At 48.4% G+C, this 27,500-nt stretch overlaps 1 protein-coding gene across 1 annotated transcript in view; it reads right to left on the bottom strand.

Moving 5' to 3' along the window:
- LOC130403934 (protein unc-13 homolog C) overlaps positions 1-27,500 on the bottom strand; it is a 109,308-nt gene that overhangs the window by 10,445 nt on the left and 71,363 nt on the right. The window contains exons 20-29 of the mRNA XM_056608482.1: positions 18,262-18,388; positions 16,451-16,547; positions 14,511-14,654; positions 13,753-13,830; positions 12,116-12,193; positions 6,554-6,642; positions 5,714-5,851; positions 3,908-4,031; positions 2,957-3,016; positions 1,305-1,385 (exon numbers count right to left, since the gene is read on the bottom strand). Of these exons, the coding sequence (XP_056464457.1) occupies positions 1,305-1,385; positions 2,957-3,016; positions 3,908-4,031; positions 5,714-5,851; positions 6,554-6,642; positions 12,116-12,193; positions 13,753-13,830; positions 14,511-14,654; positions 16,451-16,547; positions 18,262-18,388 (1,016 nt within the window). The remainder of the gene's footprint in view (positions 1-1,304; positions 1,386-2,956; positions 3,017-3,907; positions 4,032-5,713; positions 5,852-6,553; positions 6,643-12,115; positions 12,194-13,752; positions 13,831-14,510; positions 14,655-16,450; positions 16,548-18,261; positions 18,389-27,500) is intronic.

Here is a 27,500-nt window from a genome sequence, read left to right as displayed (position 1 = left end):
TAACAGAGCTGTAATAAGCTGGAGCGATGAAAACATAAACGATTCTCCCACACAAATCCAATCTCAAGAAAAGGGAAGAAGAATAGATGATCACAAAGCATAGAGTAGCATTCGAAGGGACTGAATCCTATCTCTCTCTCGCTTTTTACCATCCCAAGCCTTTGCATTTAAGTGCAGAGGTTCATGTTAAATTTTCATGTGGGTGCAGTGCCTTATTCAGCTTTCAACAGAGCGATTTATAAATCTCTTAAGCCATCATTAAAAGAAAATACAGAGTTTTCTTAGGGAGTTCCTGCTCCTGCAAAAATATATTTTGTTATCAGTTTAAATAAGTACTAACTCAACCTGTACCGTTAAATCTCCTCTTTTCATTAAGAGACACAGTATTAAATTAACCCTGCGGCTCGACTTCCAGCCCCCCGTCCCCCCCCATCGGGTGAGATATTACCAAACAGCATTCATTTGGGAGTCTCATTAGAATGCAGACGAAGAGAATGTCAGGTGTGAGATTGATCTAAACCTGAGTACGGTCTCCATAATCAATTCTTCTCCAATCAAACCACACACGGCAACCACACACACACACACACACACACACACACACACACACACACACACACACACACACACACACACACACACACACACACACACACACACACACACACACACACACACACTGCAAGCCCCAGGTGACCGCAAGAACTCACAGTGCAGCGTAATCTGAATGCCTCCTCCAAAGCATCATCTGCAGCTCTCACCTACATGGATCCGGCACTGCCAGGAATTACCTTGAAGCTGTCCCAGATGCACACTGCGCACCAGGGAGACAGCCGAGCTGAATTCAACCAGGCAGCTGTACACCACTTAAAGCTTGAAGAAAGCTCCGGCCAGCTTTTCATATTGATTATATAACAAAGTTGGGCAGCTGATTGAGTCCAAGCACAGAGGGGAGGGTCAGAGTATTTTGAAGATGCTGCCGATACTTTACATCTGTAGGTCAAATTTTGTTCTGGTAGTCGGGTATCTACCTCATTTTCCAGAAGCACACAAGTAACCACAACAACATGCAAGGATCACACGCCATTGCGTATTCCGAACAAGGTGCGGCAAAAGCGCCTGGCGGTCCAGCAAGCACTCCGAATCAAACGTGGGATGGGAGGATGTTTTCAGATGCACAAGGAGATCTACAGCTCAAACCCCGTCTCTCGCTGGTGATCTTGAGTACTCCACGTTGTGCCTGTTCACCGAAGCCAGACGCGAAGTGAAGGAAATCAGTGCAGCCGGGAGCAGGGAAGTCTCACCTTGATGGTGGGCAGCACCAGATCCATGGCTGCACACTGCCGTGGAGTCAGGCTTCTGGCCTCCTCCCTCGTCACATGCTCCTGGGGGGGGGGCGACAATAAGCAAATGGCAGGGTTCATTAGAGTTAAACATGTGGTCGTTTTGACCATGAATATCATCGTCTTGCTGCATTTTTGCGAGGGACGATGAAAAAGCGATGACAGGTTAAGGACACAAGTCCTTGATCACACGCTAATGAATTCAATAGAAAAGGAAAAACAAGAAATCTGACGTCTATTCACTTGCGTCTAGCCAACCACATAAATTCCCTATCTAGAAATCCAAGATTGAAAAAGAAAGATCAAAAGATCTCTGCTGTACATTCCCATAACACACACACACAGTCACACAGACACACACACACACACACACACACACACACACACACACACACACACACACACACACACACACACACACACACACACACACACAAGCACTATCCCTTTTGTGCCTCAGCACAGCCCTCTCTGCCTTCCACCACGAGGCTGGTTAGTAATAGGCCATCAAGAACCTTTTTGATGATCCGTTTCACTGCTTCACTGCTCCACTACACGGCGGGAAAAACTCCCACAGGCCATGGGACCAATTAGGATCCACGCTGGACCCGCGTAGCATTTCGCTTAGCTTTGGGTCGCTCTGTGTAGGGCCAGCGTTGGGATTGCGGTGGAATATGACTGGCATGCACACAACACGTCAACGGGAGATCTGGGGGATGGTACAGCGCATCTGTTTACATCCCGGGAATGTTGCACACACTGAGCCGACTAAACCCTAAATACCGTGTAAACACTGTAGGGACGGGGTCATGCAGATGCCACGGAACCACGTGGGTGACAGCGCCATGCAGGGCATGATGATCATCATCATCAGTTGCTGTTTGAAGACGGCTCCATGGGATAATAGCAAAGCAGTAGAAAACGAGAGATCTGATCTCAGCACTGCCCTCAGATGTCAGTGTTCTCCATTGTGTATTTAGTTAGAGGTAGCAAGATTGCGTGTGTACAAAATTATATATAATATTGCCATATTGATAGCCTTTAGATCATCGACCAATGAACCATGGGTCGTCATCCAGTTCACACGTGTTTAATTAGATGTTTATTTGGAAGGTTTATTTGTCCTACCAATACCGATACGATACACTACATTATTTGTCAGTTTGGGCTGAAATTAGTTTTGCATCCCTGGGAAGCTCATTTAAGGAAAGGAGTACATATAAATACATATAAGACATAAAGCATCAATAGACAAACATGTGATGGGGGATTTGTAGTCCTTCAGGTCAATGAGCTCAATCAGATTCGGCAAGAAGATACCACATCAACCGAGTTTGACTCCGCTGATATTGGTCTCACCGCGCCCCCTGTGGCCCCTGTGTGTCGGTGCTTCTTCTTTGAACATATCCCTTGTTCTGAGGTGACTCGGAGATCAACTAAATGCATGCGCGGTGCACCGCGGTGGCACGTCGCGCGCCACGAGAGGAGAGCTAGAGCGGAGCTATTAGCGCTCTGTTTGGAACCAGCGGGAGCGTTTTGGTGCGCGAGGGATTGGGGAAGGGCTCGTGCTAGGCGCGTGGGCAGGCCGTTTTCGGTGCCTCTCTGGGAGGTACCTTCAGTTTAGACAGCTGTCCCAAGTCCTTGGCAGCGTTGAAGATCATCTGAGCCCCTTGCTGTTGGGAGAGAGTGGACGGAGGAGGGAAACGTGGTTTAGATCAGAGCTCACAGTGTATCAATAGATCAATGCAGTAAGGAGTTAATGACATGTTCAAAGTACGCAGGAAAAAACATTGGATAAAGTGAATATTTGCCTGTTTAAACTGTTCCTTTTTAGGGTTAGGGTTAAGATATAGTAATTAAAGGAACTGCGAGCATTCAGAAAAATAAATAAAGATAGTGTTGATAATACTTGCAACATGCGTGTGTGTAAGTGTGTACGTGTCTTTTTGTGTGTGTGTGCAGAGTGGGTGCTATATCTATTTCGAAATGCTTGTAAACGTGTGAACCATGCAATCTGTTGCTCTAAATATATGCTCTATATGCGCCTCATCTCCTTGCTTAGTGTTCCCCTGACATGTCCTCATGGCTTTATGTGGGCTTTTGTGTTTAATGTGACCTTTATGTCATGTTATATGGTACATAGTGTGGCACAGTTAACCCAAGGAACAGCATTAGTATTCAAAGTCTGTCTATTATATGCCATTAAACAGATGTGGATGAATCTGTATTGTCTCTGGTGAAGAAATCAATCAATATATTAATTAATTAATTAATTAATTATTTACTTCAGAAATATGATTGAGATGAGGTCTAAATCATCACCATCATCAGCATCTACTCGCAATAAAACAACATAGTGGGAGAGAGAAAGAGCGATAGAGACAGAGAGAGAGAGACCATAAAGAGAGATAAAGTCGGAGGTAAGGAGAGCGAGAGAGAGAGAGATAAAAAGAGACCCACCCAAAGAGAGATAAAGAGAGAGAGGCAGAGAGAGAGACTCAAAGAAAGATAGGGAGTGAGAGAGCCAGATAAGGAGACAGATAAAGAAAGAGATAGAGACTCACACTCTGGTCATTGAGGGGTGGCAGAACAATTGTTCTCTCGATGGTGTTCAGAACAATTTTCCACAGCTCTTTGAGAACTCGCTTGAGAACGGTCTTCTCGCAAATCTTGGCAAATAGCATCAAACTGTAAAGTGGCGAAAAGCAGAGCAATTGTCAGGTAATAGCATCCAGCAAATGTCCCCTCCTGGCCAGAGGTATCTCTGGCACAAAGGAGTGGCATAGAGGAATAAAATGAAAGAAAACGTAGGGTGGCATGAAGAAATACACGGGAGGAATCCAGGATCCTTGATCTTTAATCTCATGAATGGGTCTGGTAGATATGTGGGACGATTTAGTATTTGCATCTCATTAAATGGATTCCCTGTAATACCCCACTGGCCTCTGTGATAAACTGACAGGGTCTGTACACGGTCTCTCGTGGATCCACTGAATATATACACGCACACTAGTTTAAGGTTGGACAGGATTGATTCTTGGTTTTATAGGTTGCTGCTGCTGGGATTGCCCGGGCTGATTCCCCGCTTTATAGGGGAGACAGACGAGAGAATGTCCTCCGATGATGAAGGACTCTGGGTTAGGTGGAAACGACGGATAAGGCCATTTCAATTCTCTCTTTGAAAGTATGTATATAGGAAGAGGGAGAGGGAGAGGGAGAGAGAGAGAGAGAGAGAGAGAGAGAGAGAGAGAGAGAGAGAGAGAGAGAGAGAGAGAGAGAGAGAGAGAGAGAGAGAGAGAGAGAGAGAGAGAGAGAGGTAAATAAAGGGAGAGAGAGAGAAATACAGGTAGAGAGGGTGACAGCAAGAGAGAGAAAAATAAAGGGAGATAGAGGAAATTGCAATGCCTTCGTCTTAAAAAAATTCTGAGTTGTTGTTTGAAGACGTGTCCATGGGATAATAGCAAAGCAGTAGATAACTAGAGATCTGTTCTCAACACTGTCCTTAGATGTAAGTGTTCTCCATTGGGTCTTTCTTTAGCGTTATCAAGATTGTGTAGACACACAATCTTGTTATTATTATTACGTTGAAATATCTTGCCATATTATTTTTATCAGACAAATATTCTTAGGTCGCCTCATCACAAGATGGTGGTTTGCATTAACATTTAGATGCAATAAGACTGCCCTTTCTTAGGACCCAGACGGGTTATCTTCATGGGGGGGGGGGGGGGGGGGGGGGGCAGTAGAAAGATCAGGGCAGTGGCGGAAATTAAAAAGACATAACGGATTTAAGTGAAAACTACAAAAACGACAAACTAAAGGATATCCATGCTCCCAATCTAACTAGCATTATTGTTAATAAATGTTTAAATATTAGAAACACATTTATAGTTCTAAAGTTATATTGTTCTATATAGTATATAGTCATATAGTTCTACTATATAGTGATAGCTCTGTATATGTTATAGTTTAAGTTCCATATAGTTAAATAGTTCTAGTTCTGAATTGATTATTCCTATCTAGTTATATAGTTGTAGTTCTATATATTTCAATATATATAGTTATATAGTTCTTTCGTTACATAGTTCTAGTTTTATATATCATTCTGGTTCTATACAGTTATGGTTCCGTATAGTTCTATAGTTATAGTTCTGTATAGTTGTACAGTTATAATTCTATATAGTTGTTTAGTTATAGTTCTACAGATTTATATAGTTATAGTCATATATTTCTAATTCTATATAGTGATGCAGTTGTAGTTCTATAAAGTTATAGTTTTAAAGTTACTTTGTAGAAGTTCTATGTAATTATAGTTGTATTTCTTTATAGCTGTAGTTCGATATAGTTCTACAGTTGTAGCTCTCGCTCACTTCTTATCGAGGAGGTCCATCAGCGGTCTGAGCACCGACTCGGCGTCCATGGCGGGGTTGCTGCCCTTCACCTGGCCCTTCATCTGGACCAGCTCCTGGTTCATCTGCTTCACACAGTCCTCGATCACCGGACTGAAGCTGAGAGGGAGAGAGGCCCGACGGAAACCAACAACAACAAGTCATTTGATAGCGAGTTGGCGAGCGGCGGGGAGAATAAAACACAGATGCTTCGGGAGGACGGGAGCGGCCTCTCTTGTTGGAATTAGATTACAGTTCAAGTGCTCTTTTGTCAGGAGATGGAGCTTGTTTTGAGACCGCGGTGCTCAAGAGAACAAGCTGGAACTGGAAAATGGAGTGTGTTTTCATTTTGAGAGGGAGAGGCTATACCGAAGACTAGCATCCACCGTCATTGTTTTATGTTTTACTCTAACAAAACCACTCCACCTGTCTGCTGAGTGTGGAGGCCTGCTCTGACAAACAGGTATCGACTTTTAATGCAGAATGCAGGGAGATTAGAGAAAATACACAATCACACATGTTCACACGCACAAAAACACACACATACACACACTTATGTACATTGTTACACTAACAAACAAACAACACACACACACTCACAAAAGCACATGCACACACACACACACACACACACACAAACACACACACAAACACACGTACGTGTATGCATGTGTACACAAACACACACACACACGCACACACATACACGTATGCATGTGTACTCTAACACACACACACACACACACACACACACATACACACACACTCAAACATACACACGCATACACACATACATGCAGCGCCGCGTGGGTTTCTGTGTACCTTGAGCCGAAAACGGCGCTGAGCTCGTCCAGAACCGTGTTGAGTTTGTTCTGCAGCTCCTTCAGCAGCTCACTGGCTTCAGCGTCCAGCTGTCAGAGGAGAGGGAAGACAGAGCTGTCAGAATGCGCTCCAGCCGGTCTCACTGCAGCACCACCGCCACCACCACCACAGCCACCGCCACCCCCACCCCCACCACAGCAGCAGCAGCAGCACACTGTCTCAGGAGGAAACCTCCGCTGGGGCTGAGGTGAGGGAGGGTTGGGGGAAGAGGGATGGTGCAGAATGCAGGGAGAGAGAGAGAGAGAGAGAGAGAGAGAGAGAGAGAGAGAGAGAGAGAGAGAGAGAGAGAGAGAGATGCTGAGAGAGAGAGACAGAATCCACCTGCCACATGTGTAAGGTGAGGCTCGGGTGCAGATCAAGGCGTCGTCTCTCCCATTCCTCACATTATTATGAATGTTTTTCGGCATGAACGTTTTTCATGCCGACATTTGCATATGCAGTGCACTAGGATGGAACGGCCACACGATGTATCACGCTTAATGCGCGCCTTTCTTTTCAATGGCATGGTGTGGTTTAGAGCTTATGGGGTCTGCGATGCACGTTGGCTACGCTGTTATAAAACACAGATGGTGCGAGCTTGTGCCACTTTATTCGAAGCAGAGAGGCGGTGGATCTATAGTTGTTCTTGATTCAATTTTGACAGTTAAGAAAAAACACACTTTCAGAATCAGTGCATCGTTGATCTGAAATATACGTTTTCCCTTCAAGAAGAGATGAAAACCGATATATTTCCCAGGCGGGTTTGTGTGAGGCGTCTGGATGGATGCGGTCGGTGTTAAATCGAGAGGGCACATGGTTCCGATGGGTGACGTTAACGCTTCTGTTCCCCACCCAGCGATGACCTCAGAGCTGGGGTGGATCGGCGGTGGATTCCAGAAACTCTCTGCAGCCGTCTAGCTTGATAAACCCATCGGCGAACATCAAAGTCAACTGATCACATATTCATAAGAGCCGTGCGTCAGTCCCACTAACAGCCCATTAACTCAACTGGGCCAACACAGGTAATCCCAGGCGCTGCGTGAGTTATTCTGTGTGTACCGAGCTGGCCGTGTGTGCATGTGCCGGGCCGTCTGTCAGTCTGTCTGTCTCTGTGTGTGAGTGGCTTCCATGTGTGGGTGATCAGAGTGGCGTATCTCTGACACTCTGCTTCCACTATCGTCCCGGCCGGACTGTGTAAACAACGCGTGAGAATGGGTTTGTGTGATGATGTGTGCATGTGCGTGTGTGTGTGTGTGTAATTCACATGTTCAACGTGCTTCACGTGCAGAGGCGTGTGCAGTGGTGCGTCTGTCTGTGAGCATCTGTTAGCGTGTGTAGGTGTGTGTATGTGTGTTTGTGTGTATGTGTGTGTGAATGTGTGTGTGAGCATGTGTCAGTGTGTGTGTAAGAGACTGCAAGAGAGAGAGTGAGAGAGAGCGAGAGCGAGAGCGAGAGAGAGAGAGAGAGAGAGCGAGAGAGAGAGAGAGAGAGAGCGAGAGCGAGAGAGCGAGAGAGAGAGAGAGAGTGAGAGAGAGCGAGAGAGAGAGAGAGAGAGCGAGAGACATCGAGTGAGATGGAGAGTCTGTGTGCGTCCGTGCATGCATGTGTGTGCGTGTGTGTCTGTTTGTTTGTGTGTGGTGTGTGAGACAGCGGAGCGTCTGAATGCTTATGAATTGTGCTTGCCATGTGCACATGTCTAAATATTGATGACTACGGTGAGATGGACCCTGAGATGCTGGGGCCCGGGGCCAGAGATGGATGCTCTCGGTGGGGTCAGCATCGCTGCATGCATGGTAGATCATCACATTAGACCTGATAAGCTGCCGCTGAATGCAGGCACTCATCTCGCGTGGATGGCTTAGCGGGGAAGGGCGTGTCTAAACTGTACCATTTATAGATGCTATTATAACGCAGCATTAACTGTCGATGACGATAAGGTGCGAGCAAGTCTGTGTTTACTGTGTGTATGTGTGTTTGTGTGTGTATGTGTGTGTGTGTGTGTTTGTGTGTGTCTATCTGTTTGCCTGCGAGCATGTGTGCGGGCATGCACACACACACACTTCCTTTTCACTGCTATTGATCATTAGCAGTTTTTTTTTCTTGACACAGAGGAAATTGCCTGTGCAGGTTAGGGTGCCGTTATCGAGGCGCGTGTGTGTGTGTGTGTGTGTGTGTGTGTGTGTGTGTGTGTGTGTGTGTGTGTGTGTGTGTGTGTGTGTGTGTGTGTGTGTGTGTGTGTGTGTGTGTGTGTGTGTCTGTGTGTGTGTTGGGGGGAGGGGGTGTTTGAGGTGATGGAGCAGAAACATGGATCACTCTTTTATTAGCCCATCGGCCTCTGAACATGTGATTAGAGCCTAGTTTTGGTCCACAAACTGGCAGCCATAAAACAAACGGGGCTCCCCGGCTTGTCAGAAGGCTGGATCTTTACGAGGAGGCCCCCGGAGACAGTATCACCGAGATACCGGCCTCTTTTTCAGAGATTAAAACAAACAATAGACGCTCCTTATGGCGATGGAGGCGTTGGACGGATGGTTATTTGAGGACTGCTAGCCTGTCAGATACACAAAAGGCATCTGCTGGAAGGGCTCGGAGTTTCATCATTACCGTCATGCCAGCTGAAAATGCCTCCGCCAGAAGGGAATGTCTCCGGGAAATATTGAATACGGGCACCCCTGCGTTTACAAAGCACCGTACCATTTTTCTACCCAAGAGTACACTGACGTACGGGCTCACAAACAACCACTCAATACCGCTAACTGCTTTGTATTCTGCTGTTGTAACTTTGTCACTTGTTGTGCCATTTGTTTGTCAGCGAGACAAAACACAGAATATGTGTCTGTTACTGCGGGGGGAAAGGCAGCCCTGTCAATGTATTCAGCGCTAATAAGAAGTGTGAGGCTGCGTGGAGGTCCCCGGTTCTTCCACGTTAGCAAGGCCCGGTTGGACGAGGACTCCTCGCATCACCTCTTTCCACAGCATTCACTCAACCAAGGGCTGGTTATTCAGAACAAACAAAAAAATATCACAAAACACAACTCAGCCACGTGCAAGACAAAAACGAGATTTATGGGCCGCTGTCATGACAAAAGTGCAGGGGGAATATTAGCTGCCGGGGTGAGCGCTCTGTGAAAGTGGCTTGATGGTAAAATGTGTTGATGGAGACTCCATCACCACAGGCTTTGGTTAATCTCTGATACTGCTAACGCAAGGATAACAGCTCTCGGTAATTACCTCGCTGCTTTGGGAGATAAATGAGGATTCTACCTGCTCCTCCGTTGCAAATACCCGCCAAAGATAATACACTTCTTTTAATACATTTTCATTTTTTGTTTATTTTTATTTTTGAATCACTAATATACCATAGATAAAATGTTATGTGCGTCAGGATTCACTTCAGATTGCATCCAGTGGCCGTTTTGCAATATCTGGCATAATCATAAAGTTTCAGATGCATTGCATATTGATTATGGAAATGATTTACCTCACTCAGGGGGGGGGGGGGGGGGGGGGGGGGTTGTAATAAATTCTGGTGTCAGCGTCTATGACTAAACAGAGTAGACAAGGGCATATTTTGAGTGGGCACCAAGCCGTAACGCAGTCCACCTGCTGAGAGGCAAGGCCGAACCTCAGCCTGGACCAACTCAATGGACTTTCCAACGCATTTAGAAAAGCTGAAACAAAAATCCCCCTCAGAAAAACCTGCGTCAAGCGCTTCGAGTCTCCAGCCTGTTTGATAGCAGGTTCCTAAAGCGTCAAAGAGCATCTCAACCCAGTAACCCAGTAGACACACACACATGTGCAAAAATGAGCGTGCATATCTCAGTGCACCGACTTTGCCATGGAGAAGGTAAAAGAACAAGAACGGATTGATACATATGAGCTTGGCCGGGTTCGGCCCCTTTAGCCCCCCGGACCTGGGGGAGAGAGGGGGGGGTGCATGGGAGCGGGGCCTTCAGCCCTGGATGCTCTGTGGGTCATGCTGCTGCTCAGAGAGGGGGGTATCAGGAGGGTTAGGGGCGCAGGCGGGCAGGGGGGGAGGGAGTGAAGCGAGGTGAGGTGTGGTGAGTCGGAGTGGGGGGGGGGTGGGCGCGACTCCGGGGGGCCGTGCTTTGTGCATGTGTGCGGTATGTTGAGCGGGTTGCTGTTATTTTTTATCTCCCTGAGATTAATTCAGTGAATGGGTTGGTGGGGGGGGGTGGGGAGGGGATGTTCAAGAGCCCTTACGACACACACCTTACAGAAGGACACAACCCCCTCCTCCTGGAGACAGGGAGAGAGAGCACAGGAGGGGAGGGGACAAGGGGAGCACAACCACAGGAGACAAAACGCAGGGCAACACCACGTTAAAACACTGGAGAGACACGTGCATGGTTAGAGGGTCCTGTCGCTGGTCACTGGGTGCGAGTCGCTAGGCGGCAGTCGCTAGGCTTGAGTCGCTGCTTGTGAGCTGCAAAGCCGCTGGTTCCTAGTCCGCTAGCTCATAGCCGCTAGTTGCTAGCTGCTAGGCGCTAGTCGCTAGCCGCTAGTCACTAGCAGCCAGGCGCTATTTGCAAGCCACCAGTCGCAAGCCAATAGTCACTAAGCACTAGCCGCTAGCCTTGAGTTGCGAGTCAGAAGCTGCTGGTTACCAGTCTGCTTGCTACTAGCTGCAAGTTGTTAGTGGCTGGGCAGTAGTCGCTAGCAGATAGCCGCTAGCAGATAGCCACTAGCAGATAGCCGCTAGCAGATAGCCGCTAGCAGATAGCCGCTAGTCGCAAGCCACTAGTCTCTAACTGCTAGGCGCTAGTCGCTAGCCACTAGCCGCTAGCCACTAACCGCTAGGCGCTAGTCGATAGCAGCGGGTCACTAACCGCTAGGCGCTAGTCAATAGCAGCGGGTCACTAACCGCTAGGCGCTAGTCAATAGCAGCGGGTCACTAACCGCTAGGCGCTAGTCGCAAGCCACTAGTCTCTAAGCACTAGCCGCTTGCCTCGAGTTGCGAGTTGCTTTTGGCTAGCTGCTCGTCGCAGGGTCCATCCAAGGAAGTGAGATTAGACAGACCACGGACAAGCTGACTCACACACATGCACACACACAAAGACAGACACATAAAAAGACACACAAATATAGGTTAAACAGGGGGAGGAGAACACTTCAGGAACCAAGTCAACATTCACATTCTTTGTTAATGGTTGGGGAACAGAGATGAGCGGTCGGACTAGGGGGACGCGGTAACGAACCATGAGTTGGTATTTGGAAGAGAAGTGAGAGTGTAATTGGGGAGAATTAATTGAATCACACAAAACATGGAGACATTTATGATCAGTTCACCGAAGTTCCAAATGTGAGCCTAAACTCTACTCCACAAAAAATCTAAAAGCTCACAAAAAAAAATTCTTGAAGTTGTTAGTCGACGTTACTTCTAATTTGTTTGTAACCATCACTTATTGGTTTCCGAGTGGATGGGTTATGAACCGTGACCTGACCCACTCAGCAGTGACAGAGCAACAGCGACCCAGACAGAGAGACAGGAAGAGCACAGACCTGCTTGCCTCCCATGGACTCAAACATCTTCTCCAGCTGCACCCTAAGCTGCTGGATGTTGTTGAGGAGGATGCAGGCCTGCAGGAGACGACAACACCATCAGGTCATTATAGAGGACCGATTGGCAAGGTCACACGGAACATAGTCACTACAACAAGGATTTGACGGACAGGTTAACCCAGTCAATGGTTTCATGAAGTTCATGAAAACATTTACTATTACCATTGACGGATATTCAATATTTAACAGATAAATAAAACTAATGATGTGTTTTATGGTCCACATTCTTTGTTACTCTACTGTGTCTCAATGCGACATCAATCATCATCATCCATAAAACCGGTGGACTGAAAGGCAGGAAACAGCCGTAAAAGATGACCCGTTCCCAGAACAAATGACTTGTTTCCTTAGTTCACTACTGAGACGTATTAAATATGTATACATCATCTATCCCGGTTCCCCAAAATGTAATATGGTAAGATTGATTTCTTTCCTTGAGGTTTCACACATTGCATTGTGACGGGTTGAGATTTATGCTAATATTGTATTCAGTATTTTCCCTAACGGCAGCAGTGGAGTGGCAATATGAATACCAATTAGTAGTAGTATTATTATTATTATATTGAGTAGCTGTAGCAGTACTAGTGGTATTGGTAGTGGTGATAGTGTTAGTAGTAGTAGTAGTAGTTGTAGTAACAGTAGAAGTAGTTGTAGTAGCAGTAGCAGTAGTAGTAGTAGAAGTAGTCGTAGTAGTAGTAGTAGTAGTAGTTTTGTGCAAGCATTAGCATGACAAACATTTTAATCCTTTCGTATTACAGGACGTTGACGGAACACTGAATAATAAAAAGCATTGGAATGTATTTAATCTCTTATGAATGCTATTCGGTCCTTTTATGCGTGTGTAGTTTGTGTGCGTGTGCATGTGTGGTTTGCGCATTACCGAGCAGATTTGTGTGTGTGTGTGTATGTTTGTGCGCCATGGGAGCAAGCACTACAGTGTGTGCACGTGTGGGTGTGTGCGTGTGTGCGTGTGTTTGCATGTCTTTGGGTGCACCACGCTGTCCCTTCGACTAAATGTAATGAGACTGTCAATCCTGTGAAGAAACATCTGTCTCCTCCACAAGGACCGGAGCCTGGGTGCGGGCGTGCGTGCGTGCGGGCGTGCGTGGATGTGTTTGAGTGTGCGAGCGCATGTGTTGACTACACAACGCTGCCGTTGATAATTAGGCAACTCTGACGTCTCTGTGCTCCGCCATCCGTCAGATGAGACAACGGACAGCCAGCGCAGAGGGATGCCCGGGTTTCTTCCACCAACAGCCACGGACGTCCACGGGCTGAATAATTGCCTCCCAGTTAATAGAGACAATTTGATAAGGGCGTTTGAGAACGCGGGCCGGATTGGTGGGACGCATAGGCTCTGGCTAAACCAGGTCGCTCCTCAATGCTGCATATTCACTTTCCCATCTAGTCCAAATCCCCACTCCCTCTTCCCCAGACCATTTAAATATTGTTGCCATGGATACGCCATAGAGAGATTTATTCTCACTCTCTCTCTCTCTCTCGCTCTCTGGCAAGCATGCACTGAATGTATGGCTCTTCTGTGGCGGTATTGTGGGGCTACAGAATCATGTACTTACCACATTCTCCTTGCTTAGATGCAAAGGGTAATCCTTGGATATAATAGCAGCATATTGCAGAAGGACCTTGTTGATAGTCTACAGTGGAGGAAAGACGAAAAAAGATAGATCGGTATGCATAAGCGCGGTTTATTGCAAGCACTATCTTTCGAATAATCGTGAAGCTCCAACCTCAAGAACTACTGAATACTAAATAATGTTTTAGCAGACACATTTATTGTCTTTTATCCAAGCCAAAGTGACTTTTTTTTAAACTACAGATCATGAGCCCGGTAGGAGATAGGCATCTTGCTCAAGGATGACATCGGGGTTGGAACCCCTAACCCCTCAGCTGTCCCACCACACTCTCACCACTAGACTACCCCTCCCCTTAAAGGGGACACATTATACTTCCAAGTGTGGGTGTGATTAGCAGTTACAAGCCTTTTTGAAAATCAGAGTGTTCTGACATCCCTAGTGGGCGTGTCCACCTAGATCTGTGCGGGATAGATGAGCAACGTTTGCTTCAGTCCACCGGGTAGGCCGGTAGACTGATCTATCCAGCACACATCTAGGTTGACACGCCCACTAGTGATGTCAGAAGACCCAGATTTTCCAAGCGGCGATCGCAGATCACACTCACACCTGGTGGTATAATAGTTCACCTTTAATGGCTTGGTAATCGATAAGCTACGCCCAGCCCAGGTCCCCGGTGGTCAGACGGCGGTACGACACCGTGTCTAGTGAGACACTACGGCTCTCTCTCTGGGAGGGCTGACCTTAGCGAAGCGGCACATGAAGTGGGCCAGGGCCTGGGGGTTGGGGCACTCCAGCTTCTTGATGATCTCAAAGCTCTGGTTGAGCTGCGTGAAGACGTCCACCACGGAGCAGGAGAAGAGCGCATGCTCCGACGTCTGCTGGAACTGCAGCCGGGGAGGGGAGGGAGGAGGGAGGGAAGGGGTTGGAAGGAGGAGGGGAGGGAGGGAGGGAGGAGGGGAGGGAGGGGGAGGGAGGGAAGGGGTTGGAAGGAGGAGGGGAGGGAGGGAGGGAGGGAGGAGGGAGGGGGAGGGAGGGAAGGGGTTGGAAGGAGGAGGTGAGGGAGGGAGGGAGGGAGGAGGGGAGGGAGGGAGGGAGGGAAATATGTGAGGAAGCAGGGATGGAAGGATGGAATGGAGGAAGAAAAGGAAGGAAGGATGGATGTAACGAAAGAAAGAACGATGTGAAGGAGGAAGGGCAAAGGGAAATATGTAAGAAATGGGGGATGGGAGGAATGGAAACGGTTTAGTCATAACAATGTCAGTGGTAAAGCCAGCCGACGTTAGAGAACAAATGTACACGCCGCAAGGAGGTGAAAGGGAAAAGGGCATTCTGTCTGCACAGCAATTACAGCGCCAGGACGTGACTCACAAGACGCCATCTCTGGAATCTGATGACATTAGGAGATACCTGAGCTGTCAACAGCACCCGGGCATGCACCAATGGTTCTCTGCTCCCATTGGTTGATTGTGGTTTGGAGCACAAACAAGGAAGAGGGATTAAAGGGGGTTGGTGTGAAGCAGAACTTTTAAACCTTCGCTCTGTTTACTGGATCTGTGCTTTTTTAACTCGGGTCGTCCAATGAAGAGCCAGCATCACCATAGCAACGTTTGCTGAGCGCCATGCTGGCTGCGAGTGAGGATTCAGTGGGTCCTCACTGATAAACCGAGGGCTGCCCGGGGCTGACACGCAGCACAGCCAGTGAAAAGGGAAGGAATTCTTTGATTTGTCTCAGAATGCCGAGCTACAGGGAAACAATGGAGATAAAAGCACAAATTGACAAATCGACCGAAGCATATCTATTTTTTCTCTCTCTCTCTCTTTCCTTTTTCCTGACAGTAACGACCTCCCATGCTGTTTCCCCTGCAGTCTCTAAAGAAGAGCTAGGCTCATGGAAGTCAACAGGGGTTCGCTATAGCATCAGCGAGGTACACGCCATGCCTCATGGTCTCTTCGACGCTGACCCACTAAACAAAGCTCAATCTGTTCCCTGGGAGCTGTAGGCCGACGTCGAAGCCGCTTCCCGTTGGAACGCAGTGTTCTTGCACTAACGCTACTCTGCCGTTGATTGGATTACTTTCAGTTTTTCTTTCCTAACCAGATACGCGGACAGTAATGGGGACAAAGTAGTCTTCCACTTTGGTTCTAAGTTGGGATTCTTGTCTCCAACAGTCAGGTTTTCGCTCGTGCCCAAACGGGACGGTGATTGCTATCAGGCTTTTCAATCAGTCACCGATATAATAAAGCTGAACAGAATGTGACGTATCCTCTGTATTTCTGTTTACCGCTTCAGAGCACTTATGATACACACTCATACTTAAGTTTTGAAAATCGGCCTCTTCTGACATCACAAGTCGGCGTGTCCACCTTGATGTGTGACGGATAGATGAGCAACGTTTGCTACCGTCCACTGGGTTAGCTGGTAGACTGATCTACCAGCCTACACATCTAGAACACATCTAGGTGGACACGCCCACCTTTGATGTCAAAAGAGGCATATTTTCCAAATGGCTTGTAATGGCTTATCACACTCACACCTGGTGGCTAGTATGTCACCTTTAAGATGAACTTTTTGTTCTTCCTAATGCACTACACCTTGATGGGCTTCATCCACACAAAGGCTTATGGATCCGTCACTGAAGCTTCACCCCCCCCCCCTGTGGTAAAAGAGAACACCACTCACTCCGTTCTTCTTGTCCTGCTCCAGAGCTCCCTTCAGGAAGTCCATGGCGGCGTCCTCGTTCTCGTCCAGCCACTGGATCACAAACGGCTCAAACCACCTGCAGAACAGAAGCCGAGTTTGGATGGATGCTGAATGGATGCAACCGTTTCAATGGGATAATTCCTCCATGTTTCATTGAATGAATGAAATACTGTAAGGATCGCTTGGATAATTCTCTTTTTCTGCTTGTGCTTGTTTTTCCGTTTCGGTCAAGGCTGCACGCATGAGATGTCTTCTCTAGAAGCCAGAGCAGGCTTCCAGGGATATGGGTTAAATAGAGGGGGCCTACTAAGCACTAAGGTATTAAGATACTTTGTTCTGTGTTTGACTTGATGAGTAATTTATCGGCAACGAAAGGAAACGGTGGCACGCACACACCTCCACACACGCACACACACACACACACACACACACACACACACACACACACACACACACACACACACACACACACACACACACACACACACACACACACACACACACACACACACAGGCACACACAGGGAACAGCTCATCAGAGAGAGAGAGAGAGAGAGAGAGAGAGAGCAGAAGGAATCTCATCGTGGTGCCCGCCTGGCCGTGGGCTGTGTTTGCAGCATCAGGATGAGGTGGCTGAGCGAAGAAAGACGGCAAGGAAGGACGCGAGAGCACATGCCAGGATAGATGAGTTGGTGGTGAGGGGGGGGGGGGGGGGATACAGTTGTTAGCTAAATGAGAATGCTGCCCTGACGGCTTCTCTGTGGCCGTTCCATATTCCCTGCTTAATGTACCATCAGAATTTGTCCCCGCGAGAGAGTTCCGACCTCTCTCCCACGCCCAGACCTGCTGCCGGCTCTGGGGCTGAGGGCGTCAGCTCAGCAGACGGCGCACAGCAGTGGGGGGGGGGGGGGGGAGGGGCACGGGGAACAGCCAGAGGAGGCGGGGCCAACCGGTCGGTTATGTAAGCGTATAAACGTGTGCGTGTCTGCCTTCTGCACTGCCTCACTGTGTGTGAGCGAGTGAGGGTGTGAGTGAGTGAGGGTGTGAGTGAGTGAGAGCGTAGGTGGGCGTGTCCGTGTGCAGCAATAGACAACAACCAAAAAAGGAAACATAAAACCCAACATGGCTGTATCCACCTGACCCACATCCTCAACCGAAGCGCTCGTGAACATGTTCACAGCCTCAAAGCTGTGTCATGTTAGCGCTGTACTCTAACCGGGGCCATGAGATCAATCCAACATGGCTCAAAGGCATGTCCACACACAAACACGTACAGCAGACTCATTAGGGAGCTAGACGCATCCTGCCAGCACCCTAATGACGTGGGCGGGAATGTGTCTGTCCACTGGATTCTTGCGATTTTCTGTCCACTCTATGTGTGTGTGTCTGTCCACTGTATGTGTGTTAAGTCTGTCCATTGCATTTGTGTTGGTGTTTGTGCACTGTATATGTGAGTGTCTCTCCACTGTATGTGAGTGTGTCTGTCCACTGTAAGTGTGCGTCTCTGTCTACAGTATGTGCGTGTGTCTGTCCACTGTATGTGTGCGTCTCTGCGCACTGTATGTGTGCTAGGCCGTAAGCTGTATGTGTGTGTGTCTGACCACTGTATGTGTGTGTGTGTGTGTGTGTGTGTGTGTGTGTGTGTGTGTGTGTGTGTGTGTGTGTGTGTGTGTGTGTGTGTGCGTGCGTGCGTGCGTGCGTGCGTTTGTGTGTGCGTGCATGTGTGCGTGCATGAGTGCGTGTGTGTGTGTGTGTGCTTGTGTCTGAACAAAGAAAGCGCGGACACTCACAGAGAATACTCGGGCGGGATGGTCTTGAATGCCGGCAGGTCTCGGACATACTCGTTGTGGAACCACTTGACTTTGAAGTGCAGGTTCATGTACTCGGTGCTCTTGCATATCCGGTGCTTGTCGTGCTCTGCAATCACACAAAGAGAGAAAGCCAACGGGTTAGCAGACACACGCATCTCGTCCTCCTTCAGAATCGGGCTTACCTACAGTGATGGGTAAAGGCTCAGTTAAGGTACCACGTCGATGCAACGCAATGACCACGCAGACCGATCACAGCCCTTGCAGCTGGGTCGCCCCCGACGCAAAGTTAAAAATGTTGGGAGGCGCACGTCTGGCCCTCGCGGTGGACGCATGGAGGGTCCGCAAGGACGTAGTGGGTTCCGTAAACCCCCTTGCGTTGCGTCGACGTGGAACCATAACTAAGCCATAATACTTGTTCTACCAGAAAGCCCTCTCCTGAACAGAGGGACAGGGGCAGAGGGAGTCATTAGCTTAGCTTGTGTTTATCTCGCACACATCCTTGCATGAATACAAATGCAAACACACCGCCACACTACAGCTGCATCCGAGCAGTTCAATGTTTTAAAAACAATTCATCTTCGACTGCACGAGTGACCCGGCATGAACGACATCTGTTTGAGATCCCGGCCGACCTTGTGGGCGGCGGTACGACTTTTAACACCAAGCGCAGAACTTTAAGAAAGAGGTTTTGCTAGTAGAGGTGTGACGTTCTTATAAGCCTAGAGCCTTCAAAGAGAAAAGCGATACAATCGAACACAATTATAACTGTTCTTTTTCCCGAAGCTCCAGTGATTCAAGTCCTGTAGTGCACGTACTCAAAGGATAGACCGTGAAACTGAGCGACGGGGAGGAAGGAGAGATCCCAGGAATGTGGTTGGACACTGCAGAGGTACCGCAGCTTATACGAACGAACTAAGAAAACACAGGTTAAAGGACCTGAGTAGCACTGGATCATCGATAAAAGAAACAACAGACAGATTGACAACGCTGCTCAACCACGAATTGGACTTGGTTCAGAGTGCCCACGATTCACATCTGGAAGCCCTGGGGAGATCCGGAGGCCTCTCATTCAAAGCAATGTTCCCCAAGTGCCATTCACCCAGCCGATGGATCCCGACACGTCCACCAGTGCGTGCACATCAAAGGCAGCTCTGACTCCACACCGTTCACACTGGCTGTCAGCGCGCTAATCCTGGGAATAAAAGCTATGGGGCTGAAGTCTCCCGCTGTGATAAAGAACCCACCGCGTGCCGCCGCTGCTGTCTTTGGTCTAATCCTCAGGGAGAAACATTTACATACACTAAATATATTTACTGTACCTGAGCGTGGTGCAGTCGAGCACACTCAAGCAAACAATGCATCCCCTTCCACGCGGGAAAGAGGGTTCTGGTGTCACAGTTAAATCAATGAGGTGCTTCACAAGCCCCTACATTGCCATCTTCTAGCTCGGAGCTCAATGGTAGTGTGGGTGTGTGTGTGTGTGCGTGTGACCATGTGCGGATGTGTGTGCGTGTGTACATGCCTGCATGTGTAAGTGTGTAAGTGCAAGCGTGTGTGTATTTGTGTGTGTGTGTGCCTGTGCCTGTATATATTGTATATCTTCATAAAAATGTTATACACATTCTATGCACGTGCATAGAATATAACCCAACATGATTATAAATATGGGTGGTCTCCGAGCTCAACCCAAACGGCTCCACAGCCCCTCAGCCCTCTCCAGTTCTCCTCGGCCGCACCCTCGGTGAGCGAGCATGCCTTAGAATTGAGTCTGTATTTCTCTCCCCCCCTTGCCATCCTTATCTTCTCTGTAGATGTAAGAGGATTTGAACATGACGGTGGTCATGGTAGAATTGTGAATTGGCCCTCCCAGTCAGTGTCATTCTGCTGGAATAGGCAGGTGTGTGTGTGTGTGTGTGTGTGTGTGTGTGTGTGTGTGTGTGTGTGTGTGTGTGTGTGTGTGTGTGTGTGTGTGTGTGTGTGTGTGTGTGTGTGTGTGTGTGTGTGTGTGTGTGTGTGTACGCGCATTTTAGTTCAGTGCACTTGATGTTTGAGTGGAACAGGCCCCGTGCTTGGCGCACGTGCACAGTGGTCTGTGCACGTGCACTGTGCAGTATCTGAACAGGTCTGCTGTGAAGCTACAGCTTCAATAACGCAAAGGACACAGATGGGAGCACACACATGCACACGCACACGCACACACACACACATACATAAAAAGACACAAACACAAACAAATACACACACACAAATCCAGATGACCTATCTGATATTGGAATTGCCAAAAGCCTTGAAATCTAAAAACATCAAAGTAAAGGCATAAACAGGGAGGAACACACAGACCTTAACACACACACACACACACACACACACACACACACACACACGCACACACACACACACGCACACACATCTGCACACCCACAAACAGAGTAAGACAGGGTCACAGTCACTTAAACAAGCAGAGCGAGGTCAGCAGCCGTGCAGAATGCAACAGTCAGCAGGTGTTTCTGTAAAGGTGCTGCCAGCAAGCCTCCAACAGATGTGTGTGTGAGTGTGTGTGTTTTCGTGTGTGTGTGTGTGTGTGTGTGATTGCGTGTATGTCTGTGTGTTAGTGAGTGTGTGTGTTTGTTTGTGTGCACACTCATGTTTTTTCATGTTTTTTCAGGCTATATATGCAAAATATGACATTGTATAAATTACATTATTAAAACAGAGTCAATTAAATGTAAATAAATGAATATATTATACTGCTGCATATATACATGCACACACACTCACACACCTATAGTAATAATAATACAAATATATATATATTTTAAAGGCTTCAATGTACCCAAGGACACTGTACAAGTAAAGTGCATATATTCAATAAAAGTACATACATAGTCAATAGCAATACGCCACAACCGCATGTCTTAATTAGCCAACCAGTCGATTCGAGTTACATCCAGATTACAGAGTGTTTTAAGCTTTGAATGTCACACAAGTGTTTTAAACGTTTGGGAGAAACCGAGGGCTGACTTAACGTCGCTCACGGTATCCCGCGGCGTCTCAAGTGATGATGCACCTTAATCTTCTCCTTTGATGTCGAAAACAATTAGGGTGCAGACAACAGCGACGAGCGTCCCTCCGTCAAACGCTTAGAGAGGCTTCTGTTACACACGGTCGCTTAATAACCCCACCATAATAACTTCGGTTGATGTTTTTAATTCATGCAAATTAACCTTGATTGAAAAAATTATAATAATGCCGGTTATGGAGCGCTAATAGAGCACAGCTGAGGAAGTAAACCAAAGCGGGAACAATATCGGAATATTCTTAGGAATAGCCTACTCACACACACATTCAGAAACACACACACATCCTGTTGAGAACGTAAGCCTAATACATCGTGAGTACAATGTCAACATCGGACCAATCAGGATCCTGTAGCGGTAACGGCCTGCTAATGGAACACAATGCACAGGTTCATATCCAATCAATCAGCCTAATCAGAATGCAACCAGTTTTGGCTAATGGTATCACTAATGGTATTCCTAATTGTCTTGCTAATGCTCACGTCTGTGACGACGGTAGCCGGCAACGGCCCCGAGGCCATTACTTTCTACGTTAGCCGGACGAGAGACACACGAGAGAGAGAGAGAGAGAAAGAGAGAGAGAGAGAGAGAGAGAGAGAGAGAGAGAGAGAGAGAGAGAGAGAGAGAGAGAGAGAGAGAGAGAGAGAGAGAGAGAGAGAGAGAGAGAGAGAGATGCAGGCTGGAGCCGGAGAACGCCAGAACAACATCACAGCCACAGGAAGGAAATAACGAGAGAAAATAACAGAGCTGTGAGAAGCTTTTTCTAACTGAGGAGCGGGGGACGCGGAGAGCCTGCGGCTAGAGGAACTCTGAAGATGTTCCGTGTACACTTAAAACAATTCTTCAGCTTTTATCTTCTATTGATACACGACGCGGAGTAGAGGCTTATTGGAGCGGTTACATTCCCTTTCCTCCGCTTACCAAATGGCTGCGCATCCGCCTTCGGCCGTATTATCATCCATATGTTGATGAGTGTATGTTGTTGTGAATTAGCCTCTGACCCTCTATACAGTTTTAAAAAGGACTTGCTTGGTTCGAGCCAACAAACCAGACCCGGCTGGCGAACAGACCAGTAGACCCGGTCCAATCCCATCCCTAGTAGCCGCGAGCGGAGCTCAGACTAATGAGGTATTAACTCCCTAAATGGGATTCTGCCGTTCCGTCGAGGCATCTCCCGCGGTCTCCCTCTGGAGCGTGAACTTCTAAGAAGGAACGCCCACAGATTGGAGCTGTGGAACGTGCTCGGCGATAAACACACACAAAGCCGTTGTTTTGACGGCTGATCGTATGACCGTGGGAGACACGGCAGTGTTGGCATGCTGCTCACAGCGGGGGGCTCCGTAATGAACACACGGACTCGACGCAGCCCGGTGGCTCCCTTGAGGAGAGGAGAGGGACCAAGTCTCAGGTAGACAGAGAGAGGAAGGACACAGAGAGCCGGTCCGTGCTGCAGGTGAAGAAGTTATGACAAAATAATGCAGTTTGCGTTTGGAATTCAATTTCCATGTCATTATTTTTTGGAGGTGTCTAATTTCTCCAATGATGCTGTGCCTCTTGGGAAGGAAGATCATTCTATTTCCATTTAGGAGGTTTATGCAAATCCAAGCCCATAGGCCCGGTGGCGCCACCGGAACCGGCACAACAGAGAGCTGTGTGTGTGTGTGTGTGTGTGTGTGTGTGTGTGTGTGTGTGTGTGTGTGTGTGTGTGTGTGCATGAGTCCGTTTTTTATCAAGGTGTATTATGGCTAAGTGTGCATGCGTGCGAGTGAGTCTGTTTATGTCAATTTGTATTATGCATGTGTATGTTTGTTTGTGTCTATGTGTGAGTGTCTGTTTGTATCAATGTGTGTGTGTGTGTGTGTGTGTGTGTGTGTGTGTGTGTGTGTGTGTGTGTGTGTGTGTGTGTGTGTGTGTGTGTGTGTGTGTGTGTGTGTGTGTGTGTGTGTGTGTGTGTGTGTGTGTGTGTATGGATGCTCATGGTGCTGGCAACATCCCGGCGGGGGGAGGAGTAATCCCCGGGTCCCTGGTGACGATGTCATCCTCCTGACTCAGTCCACAGGGACTCACACACACACACACACACACACACACACACACACACACACACACACACACACACACACACACACACACACACACACACACAGGCAGATACACACAAAAACAGAGACAGAGACACAGCAACACACCACCCACACACACACACAACCACACACCCGCACCCATACACATGCTCACATATGTGTCTGTGTGTGTTTGTGAATGTGTGAATGGGTGTGTGGTTGACCCATACACACATACACAAACACAGAGACACACACACACACAGGCATCAACCTACACACTCACACACCCTGGTAGGGGACTCCATCTCTGCCTCATTGATTAAAACTCTCCGGATATGATGATGAACAGCAGCGATTCTCTGCAGCACTTTCTCATCTTTTTGGCTTTCCGTTCGCTGAATGCACCAAGTGTGTGTGTGTGTGTGTGTGTGTGTGTGTGTGTGTGTGTGTGTGTGTGTGTGTGTGTGTGTGTGTGTGTGTGTGTGCGCGTGCATGCGTGCGTGTGTCTGTGTTTGCGAAAGGACCCGTTAAGCTGGAGAGAAGCAGCTGCAGCAACAATGGCAGCCAAAGCAAAGCAGGGGAAATAACTCGATGACATAAGCCCGTCCCCAGATGTTGACTTGAGTGACACAGTTCAGTTGGATGGAGATGGGCGGGGCCAGATTGCACTCTACTGACACGGCTCACAATCTCTTCATTCAGATTCACAGTCGCCATTTGAGACGGCAGAATCCGACATTTGACAAATTCGACAAATCGCTCGAAACACAGAAGGCATCGTTGCAATGTTTTCAGTCTTCAGTTCCCACACGGTCTCTCTCTCTCTCTCTCCCTCTCCCCCTCTCTCTCCCCCTCTCTCACCCTCCCTCTCCTCTCTCTCTCTCTCTCTCTCTCTCTCTCTCTCTCTCTCTCTCTCTCTCTCTCGCTCTCTCTCTCTCTCTCTCTCTCCCCCTCTCTCTCTCTCTCTCTCTCTCTCATGTGGGGTTTGTTGTGGGTGAGGACAGCTCAGCGCCACTGGCTCAGTGATGGGGTTGGGTTCGCAGCCCACCTCCATCACTGTAATGCAGGGCTAATGAGGCTCCCTGCTGCAGCCTCTGAACCCCTTGATGTGTGGTCCACGTGCGGGCTGTCTGCATCGTCTGACCAGCACCAGCTCACCCTTTCTTCATTAGAATCAAAACACACAGTTGTTCCGCCTCATTCACAGCTACCTCTGAAGCTGACAGAAGGAAGACGAGTTCCAGGCAAACAAAACAGCTCTGACCTGCTAGACGAAATGTCTATATTTATTCAACCTTGCCTTTAGAAATCCTGCACTTCACAAACACTCTGGCATACATGTACACGTGCCGTACACACGCACATGGCTTTCCATTCTCTGTGAATCTTGCAGGGAGGGATATTGGGTTAAGTGAGGCCACGATGAAGCTATTAACATGCAGGCTGCCTGCCTTCTCCCACTTCGCCGTGTGTCCCTTTATCTGTCTTGTATCCCCCTTTACTCTCTCTCTCTCTCTCTCACTCTCTCTCTCCTATCCTTCTAGCTCTCCGATACCGCTCTCTCTCCCCCCCCCTCTCTCTCTCTTTCTCTCTCTCTCCTATCCCTCTTTCTCTCTCCTATCACACTCTCTCTCTCTCTCTCTCTCTCTCCCACCCCCCCCCCTCTCTCTCTCTCTCCTATCCCTCTCCCTCTCTCTCTCTCTCTCTCTCTCTCTCTGAGGAACACACATGGATTCACATAGATACGCTATAATTAGCAGCCTCCATTTCTGTGCTGGCCCTGGCACGGAGGGGCTCTGAGCGGGAAGCAGGAGATTCATCAAAGACTTCATTAAGTAATGTTGTGAGTGCTTGCACACACACACACACACACACACACACACACACACACACACACACACACACACACACACACACACACACACACACACACACACACACACACACACACACAAATACAGTCACTCATACACACACACACGCACAGTCACAAACACACGCACACATAGTCACACATAAACACACACCCACACACTCACCCCCACACACACACACACACTCACATACAGGCAGCCACACACACACACACACACACGCACACAAACACACAAATACAGTCACACATACACGCACGCACACAGACACACCCCCACTCACACACACACACACACACACACACACACACACACACACACACACACACACACGCACACGCACACACACACACACACACTTGCGGTTACGGTTTCAGTTAAAGCCACCAGGCGCAGGGTCAAGGAAACCAAGACTTAGTTGAACCTCAGAGCCCAGCAGCAGGACGGTGGAGCCTCCGGGGGATCAGCCCGGTGTGTCAGCCAGCAGGTACCCGGGCCAAGACCTCCTCTCCCCTGGGCTGGAGAGACGACGTCTCAGACCGGATCGTTTCCCAAATGGCCAAAACGTGAATAGAAAAACGAAATCGTCGACGACAGTGCCCAACGGATTCCGAGTTGACATCTTGACCGATGCGTTCCTTTTCTTCTGCTTCTTTGGATCTACGGACGGACCGGTGACCTGGATACGACCATAGCACGCTCAATCGTGATTGGTCTATTCTGCGCCGACTACAAAAGGCAACCCGAATGCTTCCGATCCAACTACTTGTCCCTTGACTTTCCCTTGCCAACAATCTGTTTAATGAGATTAGTGTTGTATAAACAGGTCACTGTCAGTTGGGTCCATCTGCTTGCGTTAGAAAGGGAGAAGCAGGAAGCGACACTGAGATAGCTTAACTCTCTCTCTCCCAACTCTTCACATGGAAACTAAACTAAAGTGCACACATGGAGCATGGCGTATGGGCATGCATGCCCACAAAGATGTTACCAATGTGGGCACATTGCAGACATACACACAAAGAGTAAAACATTAAAGTGGGCATTGGCAACGCACACAAACACACACACACACACAAACAAACACAAACACACACGTCCACCATAGGCAGACGAACACACGCAGACCGACAGATGTTCAGACACAACTGAACTCTCAGCAGCTTAACACACACACACACACACACATACACACACACACAAACACAGAATACTGGCAGTAACGTGCTGCAGAGTTCAGAGAGCTGGAGTCGGACTCTGTTCTCAGTAGACATCTGGAGGAAAGTCAGCAGAGACAAACCGGATCAACCACCTCCCGACCGCTTGAACACAGGCAATTGCCTCTGAAAATGCACCATTTTACATCAACAAACACCCCAACATACTTTTCCTTTTCCTTTTTAATAAATGAAGAGACGAACTAGATAGCGCTTGGCTGCGCGCAGGACACACCGCGGCTACACGACGCGCCGTGAAACGTTATCCGGTCCGCGGGCCGCTCCGACGTAATGGGGGACTACTTGATGATCTTTGTGAGAGCAATTACCTTCGATAAGTGGATGTGTAAGTGGCTTCCGTGCAACGTGGTCTGGTCTCTCTCTTTCTCACCATCTCTCTCTCTTTCTCACCATCTCTCTCTCTCTCTCTCTCTCTCTCTCTCTCTCTCTCTCTCTCTCTCTCTCTCTCTCTCTCTCTCTCTCTCTCTCTCTCTCTCTCTCTCTCTCTCATCCATGCTCCCCCTCCACACTCCGCCTCCGATGCTCCTGCTGAACTGAACCTTTAAAGTCAGTAACTGGAGCAGAAGCCGCCTTCCACACGGCCTACAATTGACTGGCTGCCCCCCCCCCCCCCCCCCCCCCCCCGGGGTTGGGTTATGTTAATTCAATGTAATGCCCGAGTACTACAATATAATATAATCTCAGCGCTCCATCTGGGGGCTGAAGGCTCATCAACCAATTGAAGTCGGACCGTATGCTTCTGCTCTCCCGCTCGCACGCCCACGGGGCGCACACCTATGACCGTGCACACACACACACACCCTCATACACACACTATCATACACCATCACACACACACACACACACACACACACACACACACACACACACACACACACACACACACATAAACACACACGCATACATAAACACACACAGGTAAGAACACACACTCGAACTCATGCACATGCACACACACACACACAA

The sequence above is a fragment of the Gadus chalcogrammus genome, chromosome 14 (assembly GCF_026213295.1).
Source record: "Gadus chalcogrammus isolate NIFS_2021 chromosome 14, NIFS_Gcha_1.0, whole genome shotgun sequence".
Lineage (NCBI taxonomy): Eukaryota > Metazoa > Chordata > Actinopteri > Gadiformes > Gadidae > Gadus > Gadus chalcogrammus.
Note: the sequence above shows the minus strand (reverse complement) of the source record. Positions and strands in the feature narration are given on the sequence as shown.